Source organism: Gambusia affinis, linkage group LG21 (assembly GCF_019740435.1).
Source record: "Gambusia affinis linkage group LG21, SWU_Gaff_1.0, whole genome shotgun sequence".
Classification (NCBI taxonomy): Eukaryota; Metazoa; Chordata; class Actinopteri; order Cyprinodontiformes; family Poeciliidae; genus Gambusia; species Gambusia affinis.
This window is the reverse complement of record NC_057888.1, coordinates 10,881,406-10,906,401: the sequence shown is the minus strand read 5'-3', so window position 1 is coordinate 10,906,401 and position 24,996 is coordinate 10,881,406. Positions and strand designations below refer to the sequence as shown.

Genomic DNA, 24,996 nt, shown 5'->3' with positions numbered 1-24,996 from the left:
TCACAGCCGAACAAAACAAGTTCAATTATCTGAGATATTAAGTAAGCAAGATGGATTAACAAACACTGATCAAAATTCTGCTAAATAACTATTACTGTTAAGCATAAAACATTAAATCTTATAAGAAGTGTATATAATTTGTAACTATTTAGATAGAGGCTTTTTAGAATAGTACAAAATAATAAGTATTTTAGCTTACTCCACTTCACTTGAACTCTTGCAATTAGTTGATACATTTTCTCATGTTCAGTTAAACTAAACTTTTTTTTAAAAAATTGACTAATTCATGTGCTCCAACTCCTCCCAGATGATGTGACTTACTGTAAGAAACTTTATGATATAAAATGTATTAAGTACACCAGCACTAGAAACAACCTTTTCAAAACATGAGCAAACACCAGTCAGATGTTAGTTTCCCTGGTTGGGAATAATTGCATCTCTTTGGGATCAATGTCTGCAAGTTTAAACTATCTGACTCAAACAGCCACAGCAGCTACTTCTGATATTCAGGAACCATAAAGAAAGAAGCCTGAGAGTGAAGATGCTGTCACTGTCTGCAGAAAGGTCAGTTTTACATCAATAGACACTGAAAAGTTGCTGTCCAGGAAAGATGCCTATGCTTCATAATCTACCTTCAAGCTCAGCTGAAATTTATTGCTGCCCGCATTGACACATGAAATGTTTTATCCTCAGAAGAGACAAAGATTGAGCCGTTTAGCCACAATAAATGTGCATAAGGGGCCAGGAAAAAGGCTTTCAAATCTATGAAACAGTCAAACATTGTGGTGGCAGCATGATATGTTGAGGGTCTGTCTCATTGTTAGTGGTACTGGTGAACTGCACAAAGACGACTCAATAATAAGAGGGGCAAATCCAAATTCAAATAAACAACAAGGCAGTTGAAACTTGAACACAACTGGGTTTTCAAACAGGACAATGAAGCCCAAACCAAAGGCCAATGATGAGAGCAAGCAAATCTCTGCTGTATCTGAATGTTAAAACATAGATGATCAGGCACAGAATACAGAAATAAAAAGATGGAAACCCAGCACCTAATAATTTAAGAGGGTTTTGCATTTTTATAACTTAACTCCACAAACATCATTAAGAACAAATATTTTCTCTAATGAAACAGGTGTGACATTTCAGGCAGAATCTTTCCTTCTGTCAGCTTAAAGCCAGTGAACCAGACTCTAGTCTCTAGTTTAAACTGGACTGAATTAAAATAAAACTTATCATCCAACACACAATTTCTGTTTCTCCATTGTTTCTCTTTTCTTTATTTTAGGACAAAGAGCCGAGGGCAAACTGTGAAACAGTTGGGATCCTCAGCCAACAGGTGTCTGAAACCAGATCTGAGTGACGCTGAGGTGAACTTAACAAGGTCCCACCTCCACTCCGGTTTGGTGTGGCTAAGGTTTCATTCATCATCACTCCACTATAAGCCAACACTCACCTCCTGTCATCTTCATAAGCAATCAGAATGACATCCATTCTCATCAGGTGTGTTTGTACATCAGTTTTATTTACAATATTACACAGTTATATGAATGTGAGGAGTTCATTTATCCTACTGTGCTCAGAGTTGACAAACTTGACAAATGAAAAAAAATGTCCGAGCATTTGTGCAACAAACTAAAACCTTGTTTCTGGAAATAAAAGCAGACAAAACGTTGTTGTCATTAATTAAAAATATATATCTATGAGCTGGAATTATTAAAACATCAGGATGGGCGTTTTTTTGAAAAAGCAGCATTTTTAACAAAAAACAAAAACACGAGGACAGACAGAGTTATAACACTTTTATGATGCCTCTTTAAATTTGAGGCACTCTGCAATAAAAACAAACACATTAGGAAAAACAAGCACTAAGACAACACTTGACACATACGAGAAAAAAAATAGTGTTCGTTGAGTTTTTGGGACGGTTTAGCGGAAGGAACAAACGTCAAAGAGCCTCATTTCCTGAAGAAGGCGCTGCGAGTGATGCTGTACAGCAGGTGGTAAGGCTTTCGTCTGGGGGGCTCGGCCAGAGAAAACACCTGCTGCTGAGGCACGCTGGTGGGAATCGTGATGTGGCGCTGCTGAAGGGGGGGCAAGTTTTGGTGTGGCGGGACGGAGTCGGCATAGCCAACGGCTAAAATAAAAAAAAAAAAAAAAAAAAAAAGGAAAACATTTAAATAGAAACATTAAAACAAATTATTTTAAAAGTTTTTTACAGCTTTGTAGAAATAATTTTCCTTACTTTTGATCTTCCCATGTTTTGGTCTTCTGGCATTAGCAATGGCCTGTTTTCTTTGTTCATCGCTGATGTCTATTCCTGCACACAAAACACACCTTCAGATCCAACCATCTGCTGCATCGCCCGATGCAGAAGCAACGTTTTGCCGCCTGCGCTGAATAACTCACCCATCTCCTCATCCTCCTTCACCCTCTGTCTCTCCTTGGCAAAAGCCTCCAGCCACCTCTGCTTGTCCTCCACCTTCCTGCAGCACAGCATGCACATGAACTCCAGGGTGGAGGCGTTCCGCAGCCGCAGGGCGTTTTTCAGGGTCAGGCCCAGGTCTGGGTCCCGCCCATCGGCGACGTCCACCACTTCGATCTCGTCCATGTCCAGACGTCCTCGGTAGTGCAGCAGGTCTCTACGCAGGACGTCCTTTTTGCAGTAGACAAGCTGGTGGTCGAACAGGAAGAAGCTGCGCTGCTGCGGCTTACCCTGCCGGACGGCGCGGGTCAGCTCGCCGGAGTGGATCAGCTCCGAGCTGCGCTCCAGCACATCAGGGCCCTGCAGCGAATTAAAGCGTTCACACCACAGCCGGACGTATTCTTTACACAAAATTAAGAGGATATAACTGAAATGACATCTGAAGTGGTCAGTCTGACCTCCCAGTGCAGAATGGCAACCTGCCAGTGAGCGATGGTGTCGATGCTCTCCAGCCGCCGCTTCCTCTCATTGATTAAACTGGCCACCTTCTTCATAGCCTCGTATGCTTGGCTGACACCAGTGTGGTCCCTGCAATGAAAAGAGGAGTAAAAATCTATTCAAAAACAGGTGGCGATGTAGGGTAACAGCTTCTCTTTGTAACTATGTGCTATTATGCAACCTTCACTCCAAAAACAGAAAATCGTACAGATAATTTTTGTATCATCGGTAATACAAAAATCACTAGAAACTCATTTCAAGTTTCTAGTTACACTTGAAATAAGACAAAACTAACTCACAAAAATCTTTTCTGCAAGTTATAGGAACTTATTTTAAGTCTATGCTTAACACAATAATACTACAATACAATGCAATATAATAGTACTGGATCTCCTTGCAGATATTGGGAAAAATGTCTTGTTATAAGTGAAAAAAATCTGCCACTAAAACTAGTATGTTTAATCAATATTAAGTAATTATTGACTTAAAACAAGTTTCTAAATCTTGCTGAAAAGTTACTTGTTGACTTTGTCTTATCTCATGTGTATTAAGATGTTTGCACCAGAAACTAGGTGAGATTTGGTTTTGCAGTGTTTGTCTTTGTCTTGGTGTGACTTAATAGAGACAATACAATGCAAAAGTATTCATACTGCTTAACCTTTTGTTTTTTAATCTCAAAGCCCTATTTTTCTATTGTCAAGAATGGGCCTTCAGTTGTTTCTTGCCTGAATCTGATGAGTTAAATTTATGCACACTATCTAACTTCCATATATGCTACCTGTGGTCTTTGGGTGTGTACTTGAGCAGCTCCCCCAGCTGCAGTGGGTATTTACAGATCTTCTGGACAGGTGTGAGCAAGAAACCAGCGATGGAGATGTCGATCATCTGCTGGAGGAGGCGGCACGCCTCGAAGAAATGTTTATATTTGCCCATCTTCATGAGACGTTGCAGCTCAGCGCAGGCAGCAGGATGAGTGTTACAGTACTCAGAGTAGATCGAAAATCCCTCGCCCTTCAGAAAAGCAGAGAAACGGTCCAGGATGACTAAAAGTGATTCTGTGACATGATCTACCGAGATGTGCTTTGCACATGCATGGTCACAACCTGCATGAGGAAGCAGGAGCCGATTTCACTAAGATGCGGTTCTTCCTTATTGTACTTCTTCTCCAGTTCTCTGACGAACTGCCTCTGGAATCTGTAGATGTCTTCTATGTTGCTGAAAATTGTCTTCAGCTGCAGCTCTGTGAACATGCTGGAGTTTTTCCGGCACTGACGAATGTAACCCTGAAACAAAAACCAACCTGGTAAACTGACAGAACGCTTTAAAAATGTTTTAGTTCTGACCAACAGGGGGTGCTAGAAAAGTATCACGCTTTTACTGAAGAGGATTTACTTTCATAGGTTGTAGCAATCAAAGATGATGCTGCAACAGTATGTGTACTCTAATGAAACAGACTCAATCTAAGTAAATACGAAAAGCATTTTTTAAAAATGATTATATCTAAAAAATATATCCAAACCAAGCTCATCCTATGTGAAAAGTAATTGACTTTGTTTAATTCAGCCATATTAAGGATTTGTAGCAAAAATTGCCTGCTTACTGTCATCCCACAAGATCTAAATCGGATTTACAGTCCGGACTTTGACTAAGCCAAGACAAAATCTTCATTTATCTTATGTTTTTGAGGACTTGTTAGTGTGCTTTAGCTCATTCTCCTGCTGCATAAGCTTTAGCTGAAGATCACAAAACTCTCTTGGACTAATTTTGGTAACAATCCTGAGAAAGTTGACCATTGCAACATTTTCTATCCTGTATTGCATTATGGCTCTCAATGTGGCTCACTGATGTCCCAAAGTTGTAGAAATAACTTTGGAAACCTTTTCAGACAGACGGTAGTGATATCTGCTCTTGTATTTCTTTGCATCAAGGCATTTTCTAGGTCTTTTTAAACTACTTTGTGTTGTCAGGCAGATTGTCAGACCAGCATTCCAAATACTGGTCACTCATAGGTAGTCATCATTTGAAAACTGCACTTGTGTTATTAAAATCTCAATGATGATATGAAACCACAATACCTCACAGATGTCTTTTAAGTGTTTGATGTAGATGCGTTCAGTGTTCATGATTTCCTGAACCACGTTGGTTCTCATCTGCTCCCTGTGCTGAGTGTTGGGTTTATCCCTGGGGGCTGGATCTTCCTGGTCCGCCACACTCTCCACACTCTCAGTGCTCGAGTCCTCCTGGTTCACACGGACCTGAAACGCATCCAGCGCAAACTCAACTAAACCTCCTGAGAACCAGAATCAAATAAATCTATATGAGAACAAACTTAAGTCAGGATTAGACCTAAAAACAGAAATTATCTCTCATTCATATTTGTCTACACAGGTTTTGAACAATTAAAAGGGGAACCGTGACTCCTTTATTATGGCAACAACATTGATTCAGCAGCAAGAAATTGCACAGCAGACGACTGTTGGCCAATCACAACTTCACTATGGTTGCCACAGCCTCACTAATTAAGACCGAGCTGTCAGTCACTTCCCATCGCCACAGAAACCAGCTGGACCCTCTTATGTTCCAGTCCTTCAGCTGTTTGTTTGAGCCTAAGCCGGGTTGAGAGTCTTTTTTTCTCTGCAATCATGTCAAAGGGAGCAGGGTCAGAAAGTCCACTTACCCTCACAAAGCTGGACGGGAACCAGGCCTCCCTGTCGCCTCCTCTGCCCCACCACCAGTCCTTGTGGGAAGCGTCCAGGAGGCGGATCACGTCGCCGGCCTTGAAGGCCAGCTCCTGCTCCTCCATGGTCACATGGTCCCAGAGAGCCTCGGCGTACACGGCATGGCCCGAGATTATCCACTGCACAGAACACAGGCAGACAGGAGCGTACAATTACATGGAGGCTGAGCCTGTGTCCGACATGTAAGATTACTTCTAGACATGCGGACAGTGCGGAGGCCAAACATCTTAGAAACATGTCCAAGGATTGGAAACGAGACAAGCATAAATTTGGTGGGGGTTTTTGCGTCACCTCGTTGAGCACGGAGAGCTCCACCCCGGGCTGGAGGTAGGGCGTTCCATCAGCAAGCTCCTCGAAGCTGCTCTCCTCCTCCTCCTCCTCGCTCACGCTGTCATCCAGCGTCGCCGAACACTCAGACACACCAGCTGCAACGCGGATCCAGAGATAATGAGACCACGTGTGGAAAACAAGCAACATATTTATCTCTATCAGCTTTTCTCCTCCAACATACTTGCTGACATTCCTCAGCCCCAGCTTTATTGTTTGTTCCCACAGAGTAACTTTTTGCTAATCTTCTCAAAAACAAGCCCAGTTCTCACCGCTGAGCACTCGGTGGAGTCTGCGCCGCCCCACGCGGTCCAGTCCGATCGGGGTGCTCTGGGAGAGAGCGCAGGGTCGGAACCTGGCAGACACTCCTCTGTAGGGGGGCACCTTGTGGGAGGGGATTGGTGGTCGCGACAAAGGCTGCAATAATAACAAGAGGAAAAGTCCAGGGATTTAGGAAGAGCTCACTTTCTCTGGCTTTGACCAACTACTCCCATAAATCATCATTACACACACATAACACAGCCTGTGTTAGCATTCCTATACAGAGTCAGGCTGCTCACTTTGGGCTTCTTGTGTGTTTGCTACAGTAAATCTGTGGCTCCAGTAATACTGCACACGCCGTGAAAAAGTATTTGCATCTGAACAAATGACTGAATTGATAGATGCAAAGAAGAGTGGGCAGATGAAACACTGATTATTACTCATATTTGGTTACTGTATAAATGCTTGATGGGATTTGTTTTGAAAACTGCATTTCAAGATGTTTTCATCTTGAAATATTCAGCTGGTTTGGGAACCATAATTGCAATATTTGTTACATTTTCAGCTGGTGCAGCTCTCTTTCACACTCCACTGTGTCAATCGAATCAAACTTCCTTCTTTATGAAAGTAAACCAAAATAAGTGGCATCAGATTTTAGCAATTGGAGGATTTCTTTTTGGCAACAGACCACAAGCCATTTCTCCCTCTAGCGCTAGACAAGTGGATTTGTCTTGGTGGTATTTACCCAAAATGCCCTGCGCAATAGTCTGCACCCTGCTTTTGGAGCGTCCTCCAATCTGCCTACATTCGCATACGCATTTGAACTGCACCAGAGTTCACTTCAACCAAACGTAGATCTATGTTTTTGGGCGGACGAGAGTTTGCTATTTTGGTCTGCATCAGAGCTTGATTACGCATTAACACCTCCCTAGACGAACCGGAGTTTCTAGACAAACAAGCCATAGTTTGATTAAAGCAGACTAAACAGGAATGTACACCAAACCAGAGTAAACAGATGTTTTGTTGTCTTGGACTACAAAATTCATTTGACGTGAATCATTTAAAGGAGGCAAATACTTTTTGATGTCATTCTATTAAAGTTTATCAGAGCAAAAGATATGTAGAATGCTGATTTTATTGTTAATTACGTCAATTCATTTGGTTTTATTTACATTTTTTGAGTTGAGCAAGAATTTGTCTGAGCGCAGAGTTGCACAACCACATGGAGCTGATAAAATGATCAAGCCCTGCTTTGCATTATCTCAGTCGTCTCTAGACCTCGTGTCTCTTAGAGGATGAAATAAAAAAAATAGCATGGCCCCCTTTCAGATGGCATCCCAGTTTTAAATGACACTGCTTCAGTGTCACACAGCGTACCTCGCTGCTTTCTTTCATACAGTGGATCTGAATAGTGTTTATCACTTTCACAAAAATAGTTCCCTACAGTTAAAATAACTTTCCTATCTGTCCCAGATAGATAACGTGTTAAAATAGAATAGAAAGTGTTCAGGGTTATTTTCTCCACATTTCTGGGTGTTCTCCTTCGTTCTGTCTTCTTCTTACCATTTACATCAACAACATTACATCTTGTAGCATGATTGTTGATTCTACTGTCATTTGATGACGAAGTCTTGTATTTTTCTGCTGGTTTTTTTTCTATTCAACAACTCTAAATCTTCGAGAATTATGTGATTTGATTCAAGAAATGCTCCTTCATTTAACAGTGGTTTCTTCAAGCACCAGAAAGATTTACTATGAAAGCCTACCAGTCATTTTTATTGACAATAATAATTGAGAGAGTCAGACTATAAATATCCGAGCCTCTGACTTGATGAAAAACTAAACTTTGAAAACCGAGTTGTTTCTTTGTTAACAGAAATTGGATTTGCTTTAAAATATGTTAAACTTTCCTCTGTTTTCAGGGAAAAGATTAATCTCAGGAATTTTCCACCATGTTCTTGACTAATTTCATTTTTGGTACAGCAGCATCCTCTACCCACAAACCCCACCACTTTAAAAATAATCTGTAATCAAACAAACCACTGTGTTCCATATCTTAAAAACTGGACTTTCTGTAAACAAGAAGCTTACAGAAGCTTCTGTAACACGAGAAGCTTTGTATTATTTACATATGAAGCCATTGCGCAAAAGCTATCTCTGTGTTTATCAGACCTACTTTTCTGAATGTTAGTAATCATGGCTCCCTTTACAAGTTCCAAAAACATTCACAGAGCAGGGACGTTCTGCTTTTTGTTATTATGCTCCTCACACTTGTTTTTCTGTCAGGTTCAAGGTGTTGTGTTATGATTTTATGTCATCCTTGTGTTTTTATGCTTCATGTTTTTAATTTGCTGCATTTCATTGTACTGTATCTCAGTGAAATGCTTGCATACTTATGAATGAAAAATATATTTCCAGCAGTGTAAGCTACACTCCTCTAGACCCATATATTTATGAGATGTACTGCATCTCAAAGGTTTTGGTTCTAACATGCTCAGTGCAACCTGGAATTTAAAGAAGCAGTATGCAGGATTTAAAGAGATCAAGTCTCAAAACTGCTGATTAGAACAAAAAGATTACAATCAGCCTGAGCCCGCACTCTTTGTGATTTAGGAGAAAATAATCATTGATGTAAAAAATGTAAACAGTGCAAAAGAACATAACTAAATCCAGTGTGTATGGTCTGGTTTGGGTGCTGTTAAAACATGGCCTCCCTGAAAGAGGGAATTCTGAATGAGTTCTTCTTTGTTTAAAGATTTTAATCGCTGTCAAGTAGCCAATAGAAATAAAATATATATAAATGTTAGATTGTATCTAACAAAAACGGCTTCAAAATGAAGCCCAATGTCGTTTAATGCACTGTATTTTATATTGGCAACTAGATCACAGCATGATTTAATAATTTAAACCTTTTGGACAGAGAATTTAATCCCAAATGTGCAACAGGAAAACCATTTGTTGGGGACAAGTTGTGAAAGCTTACAGAAGGAAGGCGATCCTTCTTGAGCTCAGTATCTGTAGCGAACAGATCCACGGCCCCGATCACCGAGACGGGCCGATGCCTCTGAACCTCCCCGTTAAGGCTACAGTTGTCAGGGTTGCTGCCGTTCCCATTGGAGCTGCAGTTTTCCTGCAGCTGCGCATCTGATGTCCTTTCCTCGTAGTTTGTCTCCGCTACTTCCTCGGGGATGCAGTGCTTCCTGGAAACGAGCTGGGCGTAGTCGGAGATTGGCCGAGGTCTGGGCCGCCCGCTCCTCTGTCTGGGCTTGACAGAGGCGGTTTCTGTGGAAGCTGCAGCTCCGTCTGTGGGAGGTGTGGGTGACACGGGTGAGTTGGAGACTTTTTCTGTTCGGGGAATTGACTCTTGTTCTTGAAGATGGGATTTCACCTGAAGAGAGAGAGAAAAAAAAACAGTCTTAAAACAAAACAAGAATCAAGAAACAGCATCTCTCCTTCTCAATAATCCTTAAACTGGCCTTTACCAAATCACAATTTATTTCCAGTAAAATTATGATAACTCTAACTCTTACGTAACATTTTTTAGGTTAAGGACAATTCCTGAACAAGTTTACTGCACAATTTTCTTTTGAGAGAGACATGTTTTGTTTCTCATCGTGAAAATGCAACTTAATGATCAGTTTCAGTTTATCATGTATATGATTCATTTTTTTCACCTTTTATCAACTATCCCACACACAATGTCTTCTGTGTTACATTACATCTGTCACGACTGAATTACATTTTCAAACAAACACATACCCAGCATTCATGCTGATTTTACAGGAAGAAATCAGATCCAATAATCTGTTTTGATGAGCTTTTTATCTTAGACTCAGATACTAGGACCATTATTATGAAGATTTGAAGGAAGCTGTGTCTGTGCCAAACAGATAAATGCTGAAAAGCCTCAAGTAAAAAAAAAAACTTGGATTATGATTCTATCAGTAGTACTATTAGCAAACCTTGGGGTGCAATGCTGGAAGTTGACAAAACATGAAATGCTGGTAACGACGTAAAGAGACAAACTAAACCCTAAAAAGTCCAAAACATACAACTTAAAGTTTACATGCTTAGCCTTAGCTAAGGACAAATAAAAAGGAACTTATGTTTCTTTCTGCATTACCAAGGGGAGAAACATTTTTTAAACAGCCTCTAAAATTAGAGTTAGATTTAAAATTTAGCGACATTTTAATTTGGCTGAATTTGACAAACAAACGTCTTCTAATAGCACCAGAACTGGTCAATTTAATTTAAAACTGTATTGCTATCAACATATTTCCACAAAACTCTTTCATCCCAACTATGTTAAAGCTTCATTATTTAACTTCAGGACAAGGAGGGAATTAAAATGTGTCTAAGAAAGAGCACCGGATTGCAAAACATAGAATGTGATCATTAACAAGAACTCCTCCAACAATATATTGACTAGTCGTACTTTGAATTTGGAGAGATTTGGATCAAACTACCTGGAAAACTGGAACATTAGTTAATCAGAAACATGAAGCTGCTAAGGTAAAACAAAGTAACTAAAACTTTACTGGATCTCAAAGCAGAACAAAGATTTAATTCAATGACCTTTATAACATTTATAAAATTGTTAAAGTGAATTATTTGTTTATCAGAACCATCTTAAGTTCCTATTAAGTTTAAAATATGAATCTCTACTAATACACTCCTTTCATCATGTGAGATTTCTCAACAAGTAAAACGACAATGCTTCCAGTAAAACTGAACCTCACCTCTGGCTTTTCCCGGTCTGGGTCCGGGCCTCGGCATATACACTGGAATGGCACACATAGTACCAGCACCATTGCCAAACTGGGTAACCGGTGCTCCTCAAGGCCAAATCCCCAAATTCCTTTCAGAAGCCCCTTGATGTCTAAAGAACACTGATGTAGTTTTCCAAGCCATCGTTAAAGACAAAATCCCAACCTCAGAGCATTATTTTACTAAACTCCTGCGTTTATCGGCCTGCGTATTTGGAGGAGTTGTCAGCTGTCAAAGGCCTTGCGTTCATGTCGTACTTTGATCTGGAGCAACAACTAACGGAAAGGCTGTGCTCAGTCATAGCCTCCAACCCTCCTACTGAAACAGAACCACAAAGAGATTTTTTTTTTTTTTTTTTTTTGCGCAACGGCCACTAATCATAAACAAAGCCTAATCATTAACTCCCCCTGCTCCCTCACAGCGCCTGGCAGCACCAAGGGTCCAACGTCAGCATGTGACTCTGCTGCAGGAATCAAACAAGCCTGACAGGAACAGGAGGGTCAGTCCATGTTGTGCCCTCGCTCTTATTTCTGTGACATGAATAAGAACTTTGGACGACTTGCGCCTTCTTCTTTTTTCTTTTTAAAGTGTACGTGAGGTGAACCCAGTAGTATTACGTCTTCATGAGAACATATCAAAGATCACTTCACACTTAGATGAGTGAGAGTTCTTTACTTAAGATAAGGGTCACAGCCATTCTGATGAGAAAGGTTATTAATGATCAGAATATACTAAAATGTCAAACAAAAGCAGATTTTAGTGATTTCCTCTTCTTTGAAATATAAGAAGGAGTGTTTGTTTACATTTCATTGATTATAAGCAGAATAACAAATCTATTTAGAGTTAATGGTAAATATACATTATTTTAGCTTTGGGGTTAAACAAACATTTATGGGTTATGTCAATGTGTCAAAAACTAATTTTCTTTCTGTCTTACATGGCATATGTGTAGTTTTTTTTTTTTTTACTATTGCAAAATGTATAAGGGCAGGTTTTTATAGAGAATTGATTAATTCATACAATTTGGGACAAGGCTGTAACAAAATGTGAAAAAAGTAAGTAATTGTGAATACTTTCCAGATGCACTATACATCCAAGTATTTCTTCAGAAGCTAAGAATTATAACATTTTTAACAGAGTGGATTAGGCTTTGAAGTGAGCTCCTTCACTGCTTCAACAATCAATTGGAGACCTGGCTGGATTACATAATCTGGAATGAAAATATGTACAATGGGATGATCTTCTGGGATGTGATTTTGCAATACTAAAATGAGAGAACATTTAAAATTGAGGCAGTAGAAGTTGCCTCCTTGGGAGAGTCTCCTTTTATCCCTATCCCCACAAAACCAGAAATACACTCACTAAAAAAAATTCTTACTGATTTTGTAGTTTTAATTGTAGTTTTAATTAGCCTTTTGAACCACTGTTTTTCAGGATGGAATAATCCTACAAAACAATAACTTCAATAAGTTTCTAAAACAAGAATAAGCATATTTTCTTATACAAATAGGCTCAAATCTACACCTGAATCATCATTTAACTTTACTTTCCAATCTTCTTGTATACCTAGCTGAATATCTGACCACTCTTCCAAGCACAACTAATAAAACTGCTTAATTTTCTGCTATGAACCCAGCTTTTAAGAAAGGGAAATACATTTTCAATACAGATGAGAAGTTAAATGTTAGCATAATTTATCCATTGCACAATCATCTTAAATCTGTTTGAGATCAACATCCAGGAGGAACACCCAGCTCTATCCACTCCCTAAAAATATACGCTGTGATGAAGGAATGTTTTTTTTTTTATCATTGTTGAAGCCCATCGTAATCTGATGTGGAGTTACATAAAGATTGACTAAGACGACGTCATATTAGAAAGTAGCGTCTGCTCCAGATGTGCCACTTTGAAGATAAATTGAAGTGCCATCTACCTCCCCTCATTTGGTGGAATAAACATTGAATCATTTGTGTGACAGCCTTTTGAATTCCTCTGAGAGACAAAACCTGAAAAATCTCCAGACACAGAAAGTGGTGTTCTTATATCCTTACACATCGACTAGCCAACTCAACACAAAACAAAAGGGACATATATTACAAAAAATAAACGCACACAAAAAACAAGCACAGATAAAAAAAGGTTTTTCCATACTGCAAAATCACAAAATTTTACCAAGGGTTTTTGGCCTAGTTTCTGGTGCAGATATTATAATGCACTTGAAATAAAAAAATACTAACTTACAATATTAAGAAATTATTGATATACAAGCTCCTATATCTTGCTGAGCTGATTCTGATTGCAGTGTAACATTAGAATCACAATGCCATGAGAAAAAAAGCTTAAAATCAAGTTTTTTGTTTTTTTTCAGAGCTGGAAGGTTTGCTGTAACCCGATTAGGAGTGGAAAAACTCAGCCAACAAACAAGTTCTTATCATAAAGACGTTTCTGGAGCCAGGGCGAGATAAAAGTGGAGCGAAAGAGCCATGAAGTTAAAATTATTTCATATCACATTCATCACATGGGGTGATTTATAAGTTCGCAGCCTTACCTCATTTGGTATCGAGGCAAAGTCAGGTTGTTGTTGCGATGCCTCTCTCTTGCTGAGTGGGGGTGAAACACATTCGACCATCTGTTTAGTATTACTGGTAGTTGAAGCAGGCAGCAGCTCATGCTGAGCAGAGATATCAGCTGAAATCTGCTCTGGTGAATCTCTGGGCCCTGAGGAAAGTGGGTTGGAGACAACCTGATGCAACTGCAGCTCTGTGTTGTCTTCAGGCTGGGCGTGAATGAGCGGAGTGCATCTGACAGAGCTGACCTGAGCAGTGACGGCTACGGGCCGGCGCTGCCGCTCGCTGCTCTGCAGGCAAGGCAAACGGCGAGAGTAGTCGTCGTGGAGACGGCACAAGGGGGATATGGGAGATGGAGTCGTGGGACTTGGGGACGGACTTTGCTTTCGTCGGCTGGTTAGGTCAGTCATGCTACCGATTAGCTTGACCATTGGCCCCTTGTTCTTCATTGGGCTCCTCCTTCCTCGGAGGTCCACTGAGGAAGTGCTGGCAGTCCTTTGAATGCTTGGGGTCCCATTGGACAATGTGATCTTCTGATGGTCTTCCTGTGGGGATGGAGGACCTGGACAATGGCTTTTACGTCTAAATATATGCAGGTTCTCTGCACTTTTACTGAGTCTGCTCAGAACATTCACATTAATGTTTTCCTTCTGGGTCTCTGTCTGGATGTCCACCTGTGATGTGTGATTTGATATTTGTGTGCTGCTTGTAGTGTCATTTTTGTCACTTCCTACACTTCTTCCATTGTTTGTATCAAGTAACGAGATTCTTCCTGCCCCGTATGCTTTCCTCATGCTTCTGGAAAACCTGGAATTGCGTGTGAGACCACTTTCAGCTTCCTCATCATCATAGTCCTCAATATCCGAGCCGTACTGCTCAACCGTTGCTGATTTTTGGTCAGCTAAACTTCCATTTGATACAAGATTTCCTTCTGCAGTCGTTAAATGATGAGCAGCGTCAGTTGGCTCACGTTCTGAGCTGCTCCCGGCTGATCCATTTGGCATTTCCACATCTGCTAATGGTGCATTCTGTCCGAGGTTGCCTGTTGCTGCCCCTTTACTCTGAATTCCTTGCAGTACAGACGATCGTAGCTTTTTGAAGGAGTCCATCACACCCAGCCCTGAAAACCCGGTCCACGGCTGGGGGCTGCCGTTGCTGTCATTGTTTGGACAGTCGGCAGCAGGACTGCTAGGAGGGATGACACCCTTCCTGGAGTTTGAGAACAGCCTCATAATTCGGGAGTTATGAGGTCTGCCTTCAGCTTGACCTATCACAGGGTTGGACCAGGCAGAGTGATTTATTCCATTTATCCTGCTCTCGTCAGAGATCGGAGCAGCACCCACCGGCTGTACCTGGGCACCACACCCAGACAGCAGGTAGGGGACAGAGTTCCTGTCAGCGACGACCTGCGATGGATAAACGTCACTCAGAGGTCTGCTCCGTATCAGGGGATCAGGGTTTGGGCAGTGCAGACACTGGAGAGGGTCTTCACTTCGGGACAAGGCCTTGTCCTTCTGTTCTGCCTACAAAGCAAACAAAAGTTATCAACTGAGGGACACTGGAAAATGAAAAAACACCAATTGTATTTTCTTGCCAACTAAAGCACATCAGGAAAACTTGACCCATAGTATAGATGTAGTACATTATCTTTAAAATAAAAGTCATAATATAAATGAACCTAAAGATGCATTGTACTCCTTTTAGAGGAAAGAACATTATTTGGAGCACTTTCTTCTGTAACTTTTCTTCTGTAAGGTACATTGGTGAATGTTTTTTAAATGCTCAGCGACTGTTAACAGCCAGTGTTTGGGGTAAAAAAGAAACATTTTTAAGGGTCTAATCTCTGAAGTCTCTTTTACTGCCTAGCTTTAGAGTCCCTTTTATGCTTTGCCTAAAAATCTATGCAACACGGTTTCCCTTTGGTTGATTAGGGCACACTGACATGGTCTGAGTGGAAGTGTGAGCCCAGCTGCAAGGAAAGTTGTTCCTTGCAGCAGGGCAATAAAAAAGGAAGAAAGCCTTCATCACACAACAAAGCTGAACCCAACCGTGTTAACGAGGGCTCCAGGAAATGAGAAAATACTGCGAAGGAAATGTTAGTGGCGACAAATTATTCTGGCAATTATTCAATTTCAACAAGTCTTTTGCAATACGGGCATGGTGCATACAGACGGCACTACAGCAGAAAGTGTGAGCAATCCTGCTAACACCTTTATTTGTTTACCATCATACACTCCGCATCATATCCCAAGTTCTTTATTTTTGAGTAAATCTCTGCCTTTTCTTCCCTGTTCTCAGTTCTCCTTTGAAGTCACTGTTAGGTCATTGAATATCCTAGTTAGGCCTTAAATGAATTAATACTTCGAGAGAGAGAGAGAGAGCTCAGTCTTCCCCCAGTGTTTAATGTTTTGCTTACTATCTTATTTGTTTTAGACTTGTTTTATTTTATTTATTTAAAGGTAGACTAATAAATAGTAAATGTGACATTTCTCCCAATAATCTTTACTTGCTGTTGGATTCTATGTATTTATTTTTTCAGAAAAATACATTGTTGACGTGGGACTTCTGATTTTTTTCCTCTCCATGAAAGTACTGTTTGACTGATGTAGTTTATAGTCAGGAAAAGATGGTAAATCGAAAACACTAAAAATTCCATTAAAGAGTACAAATGCTAAAAACTCCAAGGAAATGTTTGAGTCGGGCTTCAGATAAAATGCACATTTATTGATAAGTAATTATCCATGTTTGATATTACAATCATCTAAAGTGACTGACAATTGTTACGATTGAAATAGCCACATGCAATAAAAAAAATATTACTGAAATAATGTCACCCTAACTGCAGCATAAAAGTTGGTCTAGAATCTTCCTCGTTTGTCACGGATGAGTAGAGATGAGGAGAAACAGAGAGACAGAGGGGTGAGTGTCCCACAGTGTGGACAGGCTCGAGAAGTAAAAGCCATTTTACTAAGAACACAACATGGATTTGTCCTTGGTGCTGCATTTCAATGTCCCAGGAGAGCAGAGGCCCAGGCTGGGGGGTTGTTCAGCTTTACATGTGTCTGATTCAGGGCAGTGGCTAATGCTGCTGAGGCTTTGAAGTGCAGCGTGACTAAGCAATGAAAACTGCTAATCCATTGTGATTAATGCAATAAATTGCCCATTTGTTTTGCTCCAGATTTCACAGAAGATTAGGTAAAGGTGAAGGGAAGGGTCGAATGGTCCTCAAAACTAAATTTTCAAAAAGGTTTTTATACATTTCCTTGCTTCACATGTCAACACCATGGTTTGTGTTTCCTACATGGTGTTCAACTATTTAAAGCTTTTTCTAATGAAATAGCAGGGTGTGTTACTAGTGAGGGATTAATTAACCCAATGGAATAATTTCACAATATGTTCCAGCGACCATTCGCTACAACCATATATTAATTAATTAATTAATAAAAAAAATAATAATTGCAGTATTAATAAATAAACCTTTACAGAAACTAATTATATTGACCCCAGGAATAAAGACACCATACTATAATTTTAAAGCAAAAATATGTTTTCTCCAATAATTAATGCGTTTCATATCATGAGTAAAAAAAAGAAAAAAGAAAACAAAACTCAGGGAATAAAAAGATTCTTGGACTGTCTACAGAGGCCGACATAAGAGAGAAAATATCCTGCAACTTTTAGAGGAAGATCTTCTCCAACAATGTAAATCGAATGAATGGCTAATTATCAGGCATCTGCAGACCTTATTGGCGTTCTGTCAAAGTACTTCAGATATTTGGTTCAGGTGTGTTGGGAGCAGACGCTCTGAACACTTTTTGACAAAAATGCAAAGCAAAAAGAGGTGTACACTGTACATTACTCTGAGAACAGTATCACATTGCAGATCTTTATAAGAATCTGTTAAACATTTTGAATATTAGGTATAATTTTCAATCTTCTTTACAATTAAGCAATACTCTGTTCAGGTCCGTCAAAAATTACAATAAAGTACTTTGGTTTATGTAAAAACGTTTAAGGGGAATGAATACTTCTACATGCACACAGTTCCTATTTTTATGAAAGTGGTAAATAGCCCTACTTTTGAATGTTATTCTTATGTTAGCAAGAAGTAGAACTAGAAAGCATTTATCAATGCCTCCAATTGTCACTTGTTTACTTTCTAATATACTTAAATTCTAAAACATGTATGTTAATTATACCAGCATTAGTACGAGTAAAACTTTAGAAACTGCTCTTCTGAAGTGGAAGCACTGAGCTGGCTGTACGAGGAAATGCTTAAGAAGTTTGTACCAAAGATTTTATTCATCAGTCCACCAACTAATACTGAGGAATGCAGACACTTACCAAACCAGCTGAACAAAGGATTAATGAAACCCAAGTAGCTCATTTACCATAAGACTATTTTTAACTTTTAATTACCACGACTCTTACATCCTTTATAAGTTATGCCAATAATATGCTGTCCGCAGTTTAGAGCTAATATAATTTTACTGCTAATCATCATTTCAACACAAACAAAACATTTAAGAATAAGTCTGATTCATCATTAAAATTATTTGATTAGGACAGTGCACATTAATTAGCACAATAGCTAAATTTCATCCTTTGTCAGAATCAAGAGAAGCAGGAGAGAGACATGGCATTACATCACCTAAATGTTTTAGGGATGTAACAACATGGCTCTTTGTTGGGTCTCTGACTGGAGAACATCCAAACCTTTCTTAATTGTTTATTTTAATGGATGAGCCAAGAACCAGCTCTAGTAAAAGCTCTGGTTTAGCACAGATGGGTCTCTGCAGGGATCTAGAATTAGCCAGCACCTTGTGACAGCACAGACACTGAATGAGTGTAATACCTCCTTCTGTAGATTAGCTATTAGCTCAGTTAAACACATTCAAAAGAACCAAGTAGCACTTAACTGAGCTGTCTTTGACTTACATCTAACGAAAGTTAATCTCAGATTTTACGGATGTTTCTCTTCTAAAAGAGATATGTTGAAATGCATCTTGAGCTACAAACTATGCAAATTTATCAGCATAATCAAAGTCTGATCTTTTAAAGATACTGAAGCAGAAGAGAGTTGTTTATTGTAGAAGGGATCTTTAAAATGGCGTTCATGTAAACAACCAAACTCTGTCAGATTTGGAGGAAAGAACCAGATTTAATCTTTTCCGTGTGTCGTTTCATAGTTGCATTCCTCTGCATGTTTAGCAGCAGATGAGCTTTCTCAAGCAACCTCTCTGTGGAATCTGCTGTCACTTCAACCAAGTTGCCCCATCACACTGAACACTTATGTAAACACAGAGCCACCGCTGCCAAGCACTGCTGCTGACAGACACTGAACACCCTCCACCAACAATGTACTGCTTTCAAAACTACGCTGAATTGTCTCCTTGTGCTCTCACTCACCCACTCAGCCTGCAAAGGAATCATGCTGAGTTGCAACTGGAAAAATAGAGGATCAATACGTCCATCTGGCTCCCAAGCTGAAAGATAGTGGGAAGATAGGGAAAGAATGCCCACAGCTTGAGTAGCATGTTTTTGTTTTGAGAACTCAGCCGTTCTACCACATGCTCCGTCCTGCAGTGCCTGTGATGCTTTTTTTTTTCCTGCAGCAAGCGCCAACTGTCACACACCAGCTGGCATCCACTAATTCTTGGCAGCATTGCTTAGAGGAATGAAGGTGAGACAGGTGGTCACCTTTTAATAATAATAATAAAAAACCAAGATGGCTTTCTATCAAACCCAACCTGCAAGTTGTTTGAGTTTGTTACTTTCATGTCGGGCTGAAACTATTAATTGGATTATTCATAATGAATCAATTACAGACATAATTGTCAACTAACTCAGCAATGAATTAATTGTTAACTGGAGTAAACAAACAAAAAAGATGCCTGTTGTTGAAAGAAAAACATAATCAGAGCAGTAATTAAGCCAAAACTGAACATGTAAATACAGATACATTTTGCATCAGTATTTTTTGGAAACGATACGCTTTTTCTTTAGCAGTAGTAACAAGGACTATTTACTGACTACTCAGTCAGTAAATATGTCCCACTCATGACTCTTTTAATGGCATAGTTTTAGCTTCACCTTATTCAAGAACCTCTTGCTATTTAATTATTAGTCAGTCGATCAAAAAAATTGTCAACAGATTATTCCTACAATATATTTTATATAATTTTAGAAATACATTTAAAAAAAAATACAAATAAACAAATAATTAAATTCATTTTTAAAATAAGCTAGTGCGCATTTTATTGCTTAAAATGCAATAAAGTATTCCTTTAGTGAGCGCTTGATCATTTGTAGCAAAGGATGATTCTGGAGCTAAAAATACTTCTAACAAAATGTGGAAAGCTCAGCCCTTCCTTCCTGAATTATCATCAGTACAGTATTTGCTTACTATTTTTTTCAATTCTTAATTTTTTTTAACAGATTAATAATTGAAAAGCAAATATTTTTTTACTGAATTTATACCAGGTGAAGCTAAAATTCTACATAACTTAGAAAGCACCATCGCAGTAGAGCAGTGGTTCCCAAAGTTTTTCTGGGCCCCCCTATGGATTACAATAAAATTCCCCCCAAAAAAGAAAAAAAAATCAACTGGGCACACACATCATTCAAGCAGACATAAACCTATACACATATTTTGTTTTCAAACTCCACTGAAGTTTATTTCACACTTCAGGTTACAACAAAACACACTACAAAGCATCTTTACAGTGAAACACTTTTGTGTAACTGTTTTTTTGTTTTCATTCATCCATACCGCTTCCCGCACTCCCCTTGCAATGGCACCCCCCACCCCCTAAGGTGTGTGCCCCACACTTTGGGAACCACTGCAGTAGAGAAACATGGTGCTGGCAGAATCATGCTGCAGAAAACTTTTCTGCTGCAGGGAAGCAAAAGCTCAGAAGCTGGAGATTGGGTTGGGGTTCTCCTTCCAGTGCAACATGGACTCTGAACATACAGCCGGAGCTACAGAGGAAGGATTTAGAAGTAAAAGAACACATGACTTAAAACAGTCCTCTCAAACCCCAAACCTAAACACTTTTCAGATTCTTTAAAATGATGCCTTTCATCCAATCTGACTAAGAAAAATCATGAAACACACTGAAACTTGTGGTTGCTCATGGATAGGAATGCTTTTGCAAGGCACTATTCTCATGTATAAGCCAAAGTCTGTTTCTACATTACTTTCCAGCAATGCTAACATGCTTCTCTTGGCCTTTCCTCCCTAATCTACCGATGGGAGCGGTACACTGCAGGCCCGGGTCCAGAGTTAATTAAGAGCTCAGAGAGGACCCCCACCACCACCACCACCACATCTCTCCTCACATACAAACACCCACACGGCAGGAACCAGCTGGAGCCACCCTGAGATTAGACTCTCAGAGAAGAGGAAGGACACGTACACAGAAATGTAAACATACACACAGAAGCCGAAAAGCTAAAACTGCATTCCAAAAAAACAGATAAGCAATTACTCAAAGCATCTCCTTGCGTTGTGCGGTGCTGCCTACACCCATGTAGCCGTGGGAGGAAAGCGTTCAGAAGGACTCTCCTCCCTTCCTGTTTGACAAGAGGATCCAGGAAGGCAGTTATGTAAGGAATCATAAATGCGTGACGTGAAGTGACCCTGCTAAAACAAAGTTCAGCTCTGCAGAGGTATGTCTCGCTTCAGGAGAACCTCAAACTCATTAAGTCAAAATTAACTGAGCTACAGATTTAGAATGAGAAAAAAAAAAATACACACCACACACTAAGCATTAAGGGACACTTAGGACTTTTCATTGCTGTCTTAACTCTCAGACAGACACAACCACCCTGGAGCACCAGCATTTTCTGGTCAGATGTCAACATTCCTGTCTCCATTATGTTTGTCATAATGAATCAAAGCAGTGAGGAAGACAGTCGCCTCAGCAGACTCAATGATTAGCTAATCACTGTGTGTAAACAGGAATTGGTGTGAGTTAAGATGCTTTTACAGTATGCTGAGTAGAAAGAAAGAAATACTTTATTTCATCTTCCAAGCACATGAGTTCACATTTTTGGATTGCTCAAGTATCTTGATGGATTAGGCAACACTGTATTGCTCTGAGTGCTGATGTGAATCCACATTAAAATCTTTTTAGCGTTCATGCTTAGAAATCAACCTTTAAGCCCGCCTCTAGTTGGAATGAGATGTGTCAGCGAGTAGAAATCGACCATGTGAGCATGCAGTTTACACAGCTGGGAGTGTGTCTATCCTCATCCTTCTCTATTCCACTGAATCTCATTAGAGAAGCTTTACCAGTGTGTGCAGGCGTTGTTTGATCGACACCATCGTGTAATCAGGTGAATCTCTTAGTTATTTAGTGCAACCCAAGGATCTTGAATGAGCTAAAAGGGCTTGACTGCAGGGGGCAACTTGGCCTGTGTGCTTTCTACAGCGATAAAATAATAATAAAAGAAGGAGATAATGGCTACAAGATAACCCATTTGGTTTCTGATTTTCATTTGGGGACCAAATATGTAGGCGGACTTGCATATTTTATTACAATCTACAGAAATATGACGCTAAAATATGCTCCGTCTGGATCACTCAACATCAATTTACCACAAATAACAGTGTCATATTTGTGCATGACCCAGTTTCTGAGTTTTGATCTGGCAAACCCCGGTAGCTCAAGAGACACCACGCCTCTTCTTCTATAGCGTGGGAAGTACAGGTGGAGGCCAAACCAGGGAGTGCCTCCACTCTCAATTAGGGAGCCAAACACTTCACCTGATCCGCAGAGGACTGTCACAGAGACAGACAACCAGAAATCCAAAACCACACAATGTACAGGGCTTGGAGAGGAGAACACCCCATCAAGTCTTGTTATCCTTGGCCAGATGAGAAACCTGACAGTAGCTCCACGAAAGCGTTTCAGACACAATGTTTCTGATGAGGAAACAACTGAAAGACTGATCATTTTTTGATTAGTTATTGCTAAATTACAAAAATAGGAAGCAGCCCACACTAAAATTATATCGTAGTTGTTAAGTCTTGTATTAAAACTTATGGTATAAGGACTTAGACCTTTGATTTTACTGGTATAAAAGGTTTATTGATAGTAGGGATCAGGCTAATCTCAGTTTATCCAAAGGAACTTTTCATATCCTCCAGTAAGAACTCCTGGGTCAAATATTAAGAACTTTTAAATGCTTCATGAGTCAAGCTCAATGAAAACAGAACTGACTGATTCTTTGTAGTGGTCACTCCCATTCTATGAAACAACTTTACTGAAATGGAAAGTCTGAAAGAGCCACTGAAAATCAACCCTTTTTTATTGATATTTGATTCTAGTAGAGTTCTACACCTTATCATGTGTTTGCACATTTAAATTGGACTTTTATTTTGAGTTTTTATAGCATTTTGCTGAATTTTATTAGGGGAGGGATGGTTTTTAGTGTCAAGCTAAACCCAGGGTTTGATAACATTCATAAGGTTCAAAGTCTTTTTAATAAAAGTGCCAGAGAGAACTGTAGATGGCACAGAGTAGTGCATGGCACTCTCTCCGACTTCTTGCTGAACACTACAGGTCAGCTGGCCTAAAAAAGGCTACTACGCTTTCCCTCGCCTATAAGAAAGATAAATTTGGTTTTCTGGTTGCAAAAAACACAATAACACAAGGGAAACTGAAGTAGCGCCACCCATGTCTCTTGATAGGACAACACCAGCCCAAAATGATCATTTGCAAGCTAGTTTATCTGTTAAAAACATTGCATGCTAATATTAGCTGGTGTATTCTGTTAATCTAAAAAGAGTAGATTGACAAAAAAAGGTAAAGAAGTCCCAGAAATTAGACAATTTTCTAAGTTTAATTTTCTTTTTTTTAATATAATTATTGAATGCATTACACTTAGTGTTACCAGTTTGTGTTGAAAGCAAGAGTTTTTGCTGCGGACATTGTTACTGTTCCATAGTGACCACTCCATCAGAAAGTTCAGAAAAATATCTGAATGTTGTTCCAATATCCTTGGGCATCATTTTTCAAAATTGAATCGGAATCAGCTAAAAACTTTATTGGCAGGTCAAAGCAATTTTTGCCATTGAATTTTAATTGCTGCAACTAAAAAGAATAATATTTTGCACAATAAGCCCCTGCAAAATACCACTATACTTAGCATGTTTTTATTCAATAATTTCCCCCAAGTTTTTGTATGAAGTTCAAATGAAATAACAATAAGTCACATATTTACAATAACTGTATTGTAACTTCACAGTTATGTTAAAATATTTCAGAAGCAGAAGGAATTTTTTTGATGTTTATGTCTAAAACGTTAACTTGGAGATGGGTTTACAATTTCCACTTTCTTTTCTTAAAAAAAGAGTTTTCCAATATTAGTATCAGGTTGTAATCCAGATGAAGATGAAAGAATTACATATAAACATGCATGCATAAAAATGTTTTTTTGTTTTTTTATTTTTTTATCTAACTTGTCAATACTTTGCAATACACCAAATTACAAAAGTTAACTTACTGATCAAAATTTCCAATGAATTATAAACTTAAAGTCTTGGAAGCATGAGAGTGGATTACACTGAAAAGTTTCCTCAAGCAAAGTTCAGAGCCTAAGTGGTTTTTTTTTTTTTTTTACATGTGAATTAATTTACAGACTTGAACGGTTGAGTTCTTTGTATTAGCAAGCCCTCAGCCCCCTCCCTCCTTTCCTCACTAACTCCCAGCACACCCTGGCATCTCCCACATCACTATAACAACCACCCCTGTAATGCACCACAATAACCCCCACAGGTCCCATTTCAGTCAAGGAGGGTGAAATCACTGCAGCCGAGGGTGAAACAATACAGACACTTTCAATTAAAGTGTTTTAGCCTCAACGCTGTTGAGAAATGTTGGTGAATAGAAACAACAAAAACATACCCTGCTCATAGTCGCTGATGTCCTCCACCTTTCTTCTTCTCACATAAGACAGACCAGCTGTTTTGCTATTTATCCATACCGAAGCAGATTGTATCTCCTAGCGGGTTGGTGGCTGGCTTCTGCCAGGCTCATGTCGGGCACAGAAAAAGCCCAACAAGCGCTCTCCCTCTTCTCCTTCCCTCTCTTCAATCACCCTGCAGCAAACCGAAGAAAAACGGCTCCTTGACTTCTTGAGCTAGCAGTTGAAGCTAACTAACTCATAAACTTCTTCAGAGTTGCGTAAGCGACGCAGGTTCTAATTTCACTTTCGTGAACCGGTAAAACTCGTTCGAAACAAAGTATCATATGCCATATGATTCTCTAATGAGAATCTCTCTGATGAGAATCAAATGGCGTGTTAAAGCTAGACGCTACTGAGATGCAGCTCGTTATTTCAATGGGGAGTCCAGCTCCAGTGAGTCTTTAGAGGATTTGAGCTCGAGAGCATCCTCAGTGCACTT

At 39.6% G+C, this 24,996-nt stretch overlaps 1 protein-coding gene across 2 annotated transcripts; it reads right to left on the bottom strand.

Moving 5' to 3' along the window:
* Positions 1-1,504: 1,504 nt before the first annotated feature.
* Positions 1,505-24,996, bottom strand: spata13 (spermatogenesis associated 13). 2 transcript variants are annotated; one of them, XM_044105481.1, is made up of 13 exons: positions 24,497-24,996; positions 13,565-15,106; positions 9,233-9,637; positions 6,261-6,405; positions 5,953-6,086; positions 5,601-5,780; positions 4,999-5,178; positions 4,027-4,206; positions 3,702-3,934; positions 2,884-3,013; positions 2,410-2,785; positions 2,246-2,320; positions 1,505-2,137 (listed from the first exon to the last, which is right to left on the bottom strand). In XM_044105481.1, the coding sequence occupies exons 1-13, from the start codon at positions 24,503-24,505 to the stop codon at positions 1,959-1,961; spliced, it is 3,768 nt and encodes a 1,255-aa protein (XP_043961416.1). In that variant the 5' UTR covers positions 24,506-24,996; the 3' UTR covers positions 1,505-1,958. The 2 variants fall into 2 exon arrangements, with proteins under 2 accessions (XP_043961416.1, XP_043961417.1); XM_044105482.1 differs by lacking the exons at positions 13,565-15,106; positions 24,497-24,996 and adding an exon at positions 10,989-11,311.

Excerpts from the sequence above, each read along its gene's own strand:
- spata13 (XM_044105481.1), bottom strand. Across the intron at positions 5,781-5,952 it reads AGCTCTCCGTGCTCAACGAG|TGGATAATCTCGGGCCATGC; the intron begins GTGACGCAAAAA and ends TGTTCTGTGCAG. Across the intron at positions 3,935-4,026 it reads GCTCCTGCTTCCTCATGCAG|GGCGAGGGATTTTCGATCTA; the intron begins GTTGTGACCATG and ends GCTTTTCTGAAG.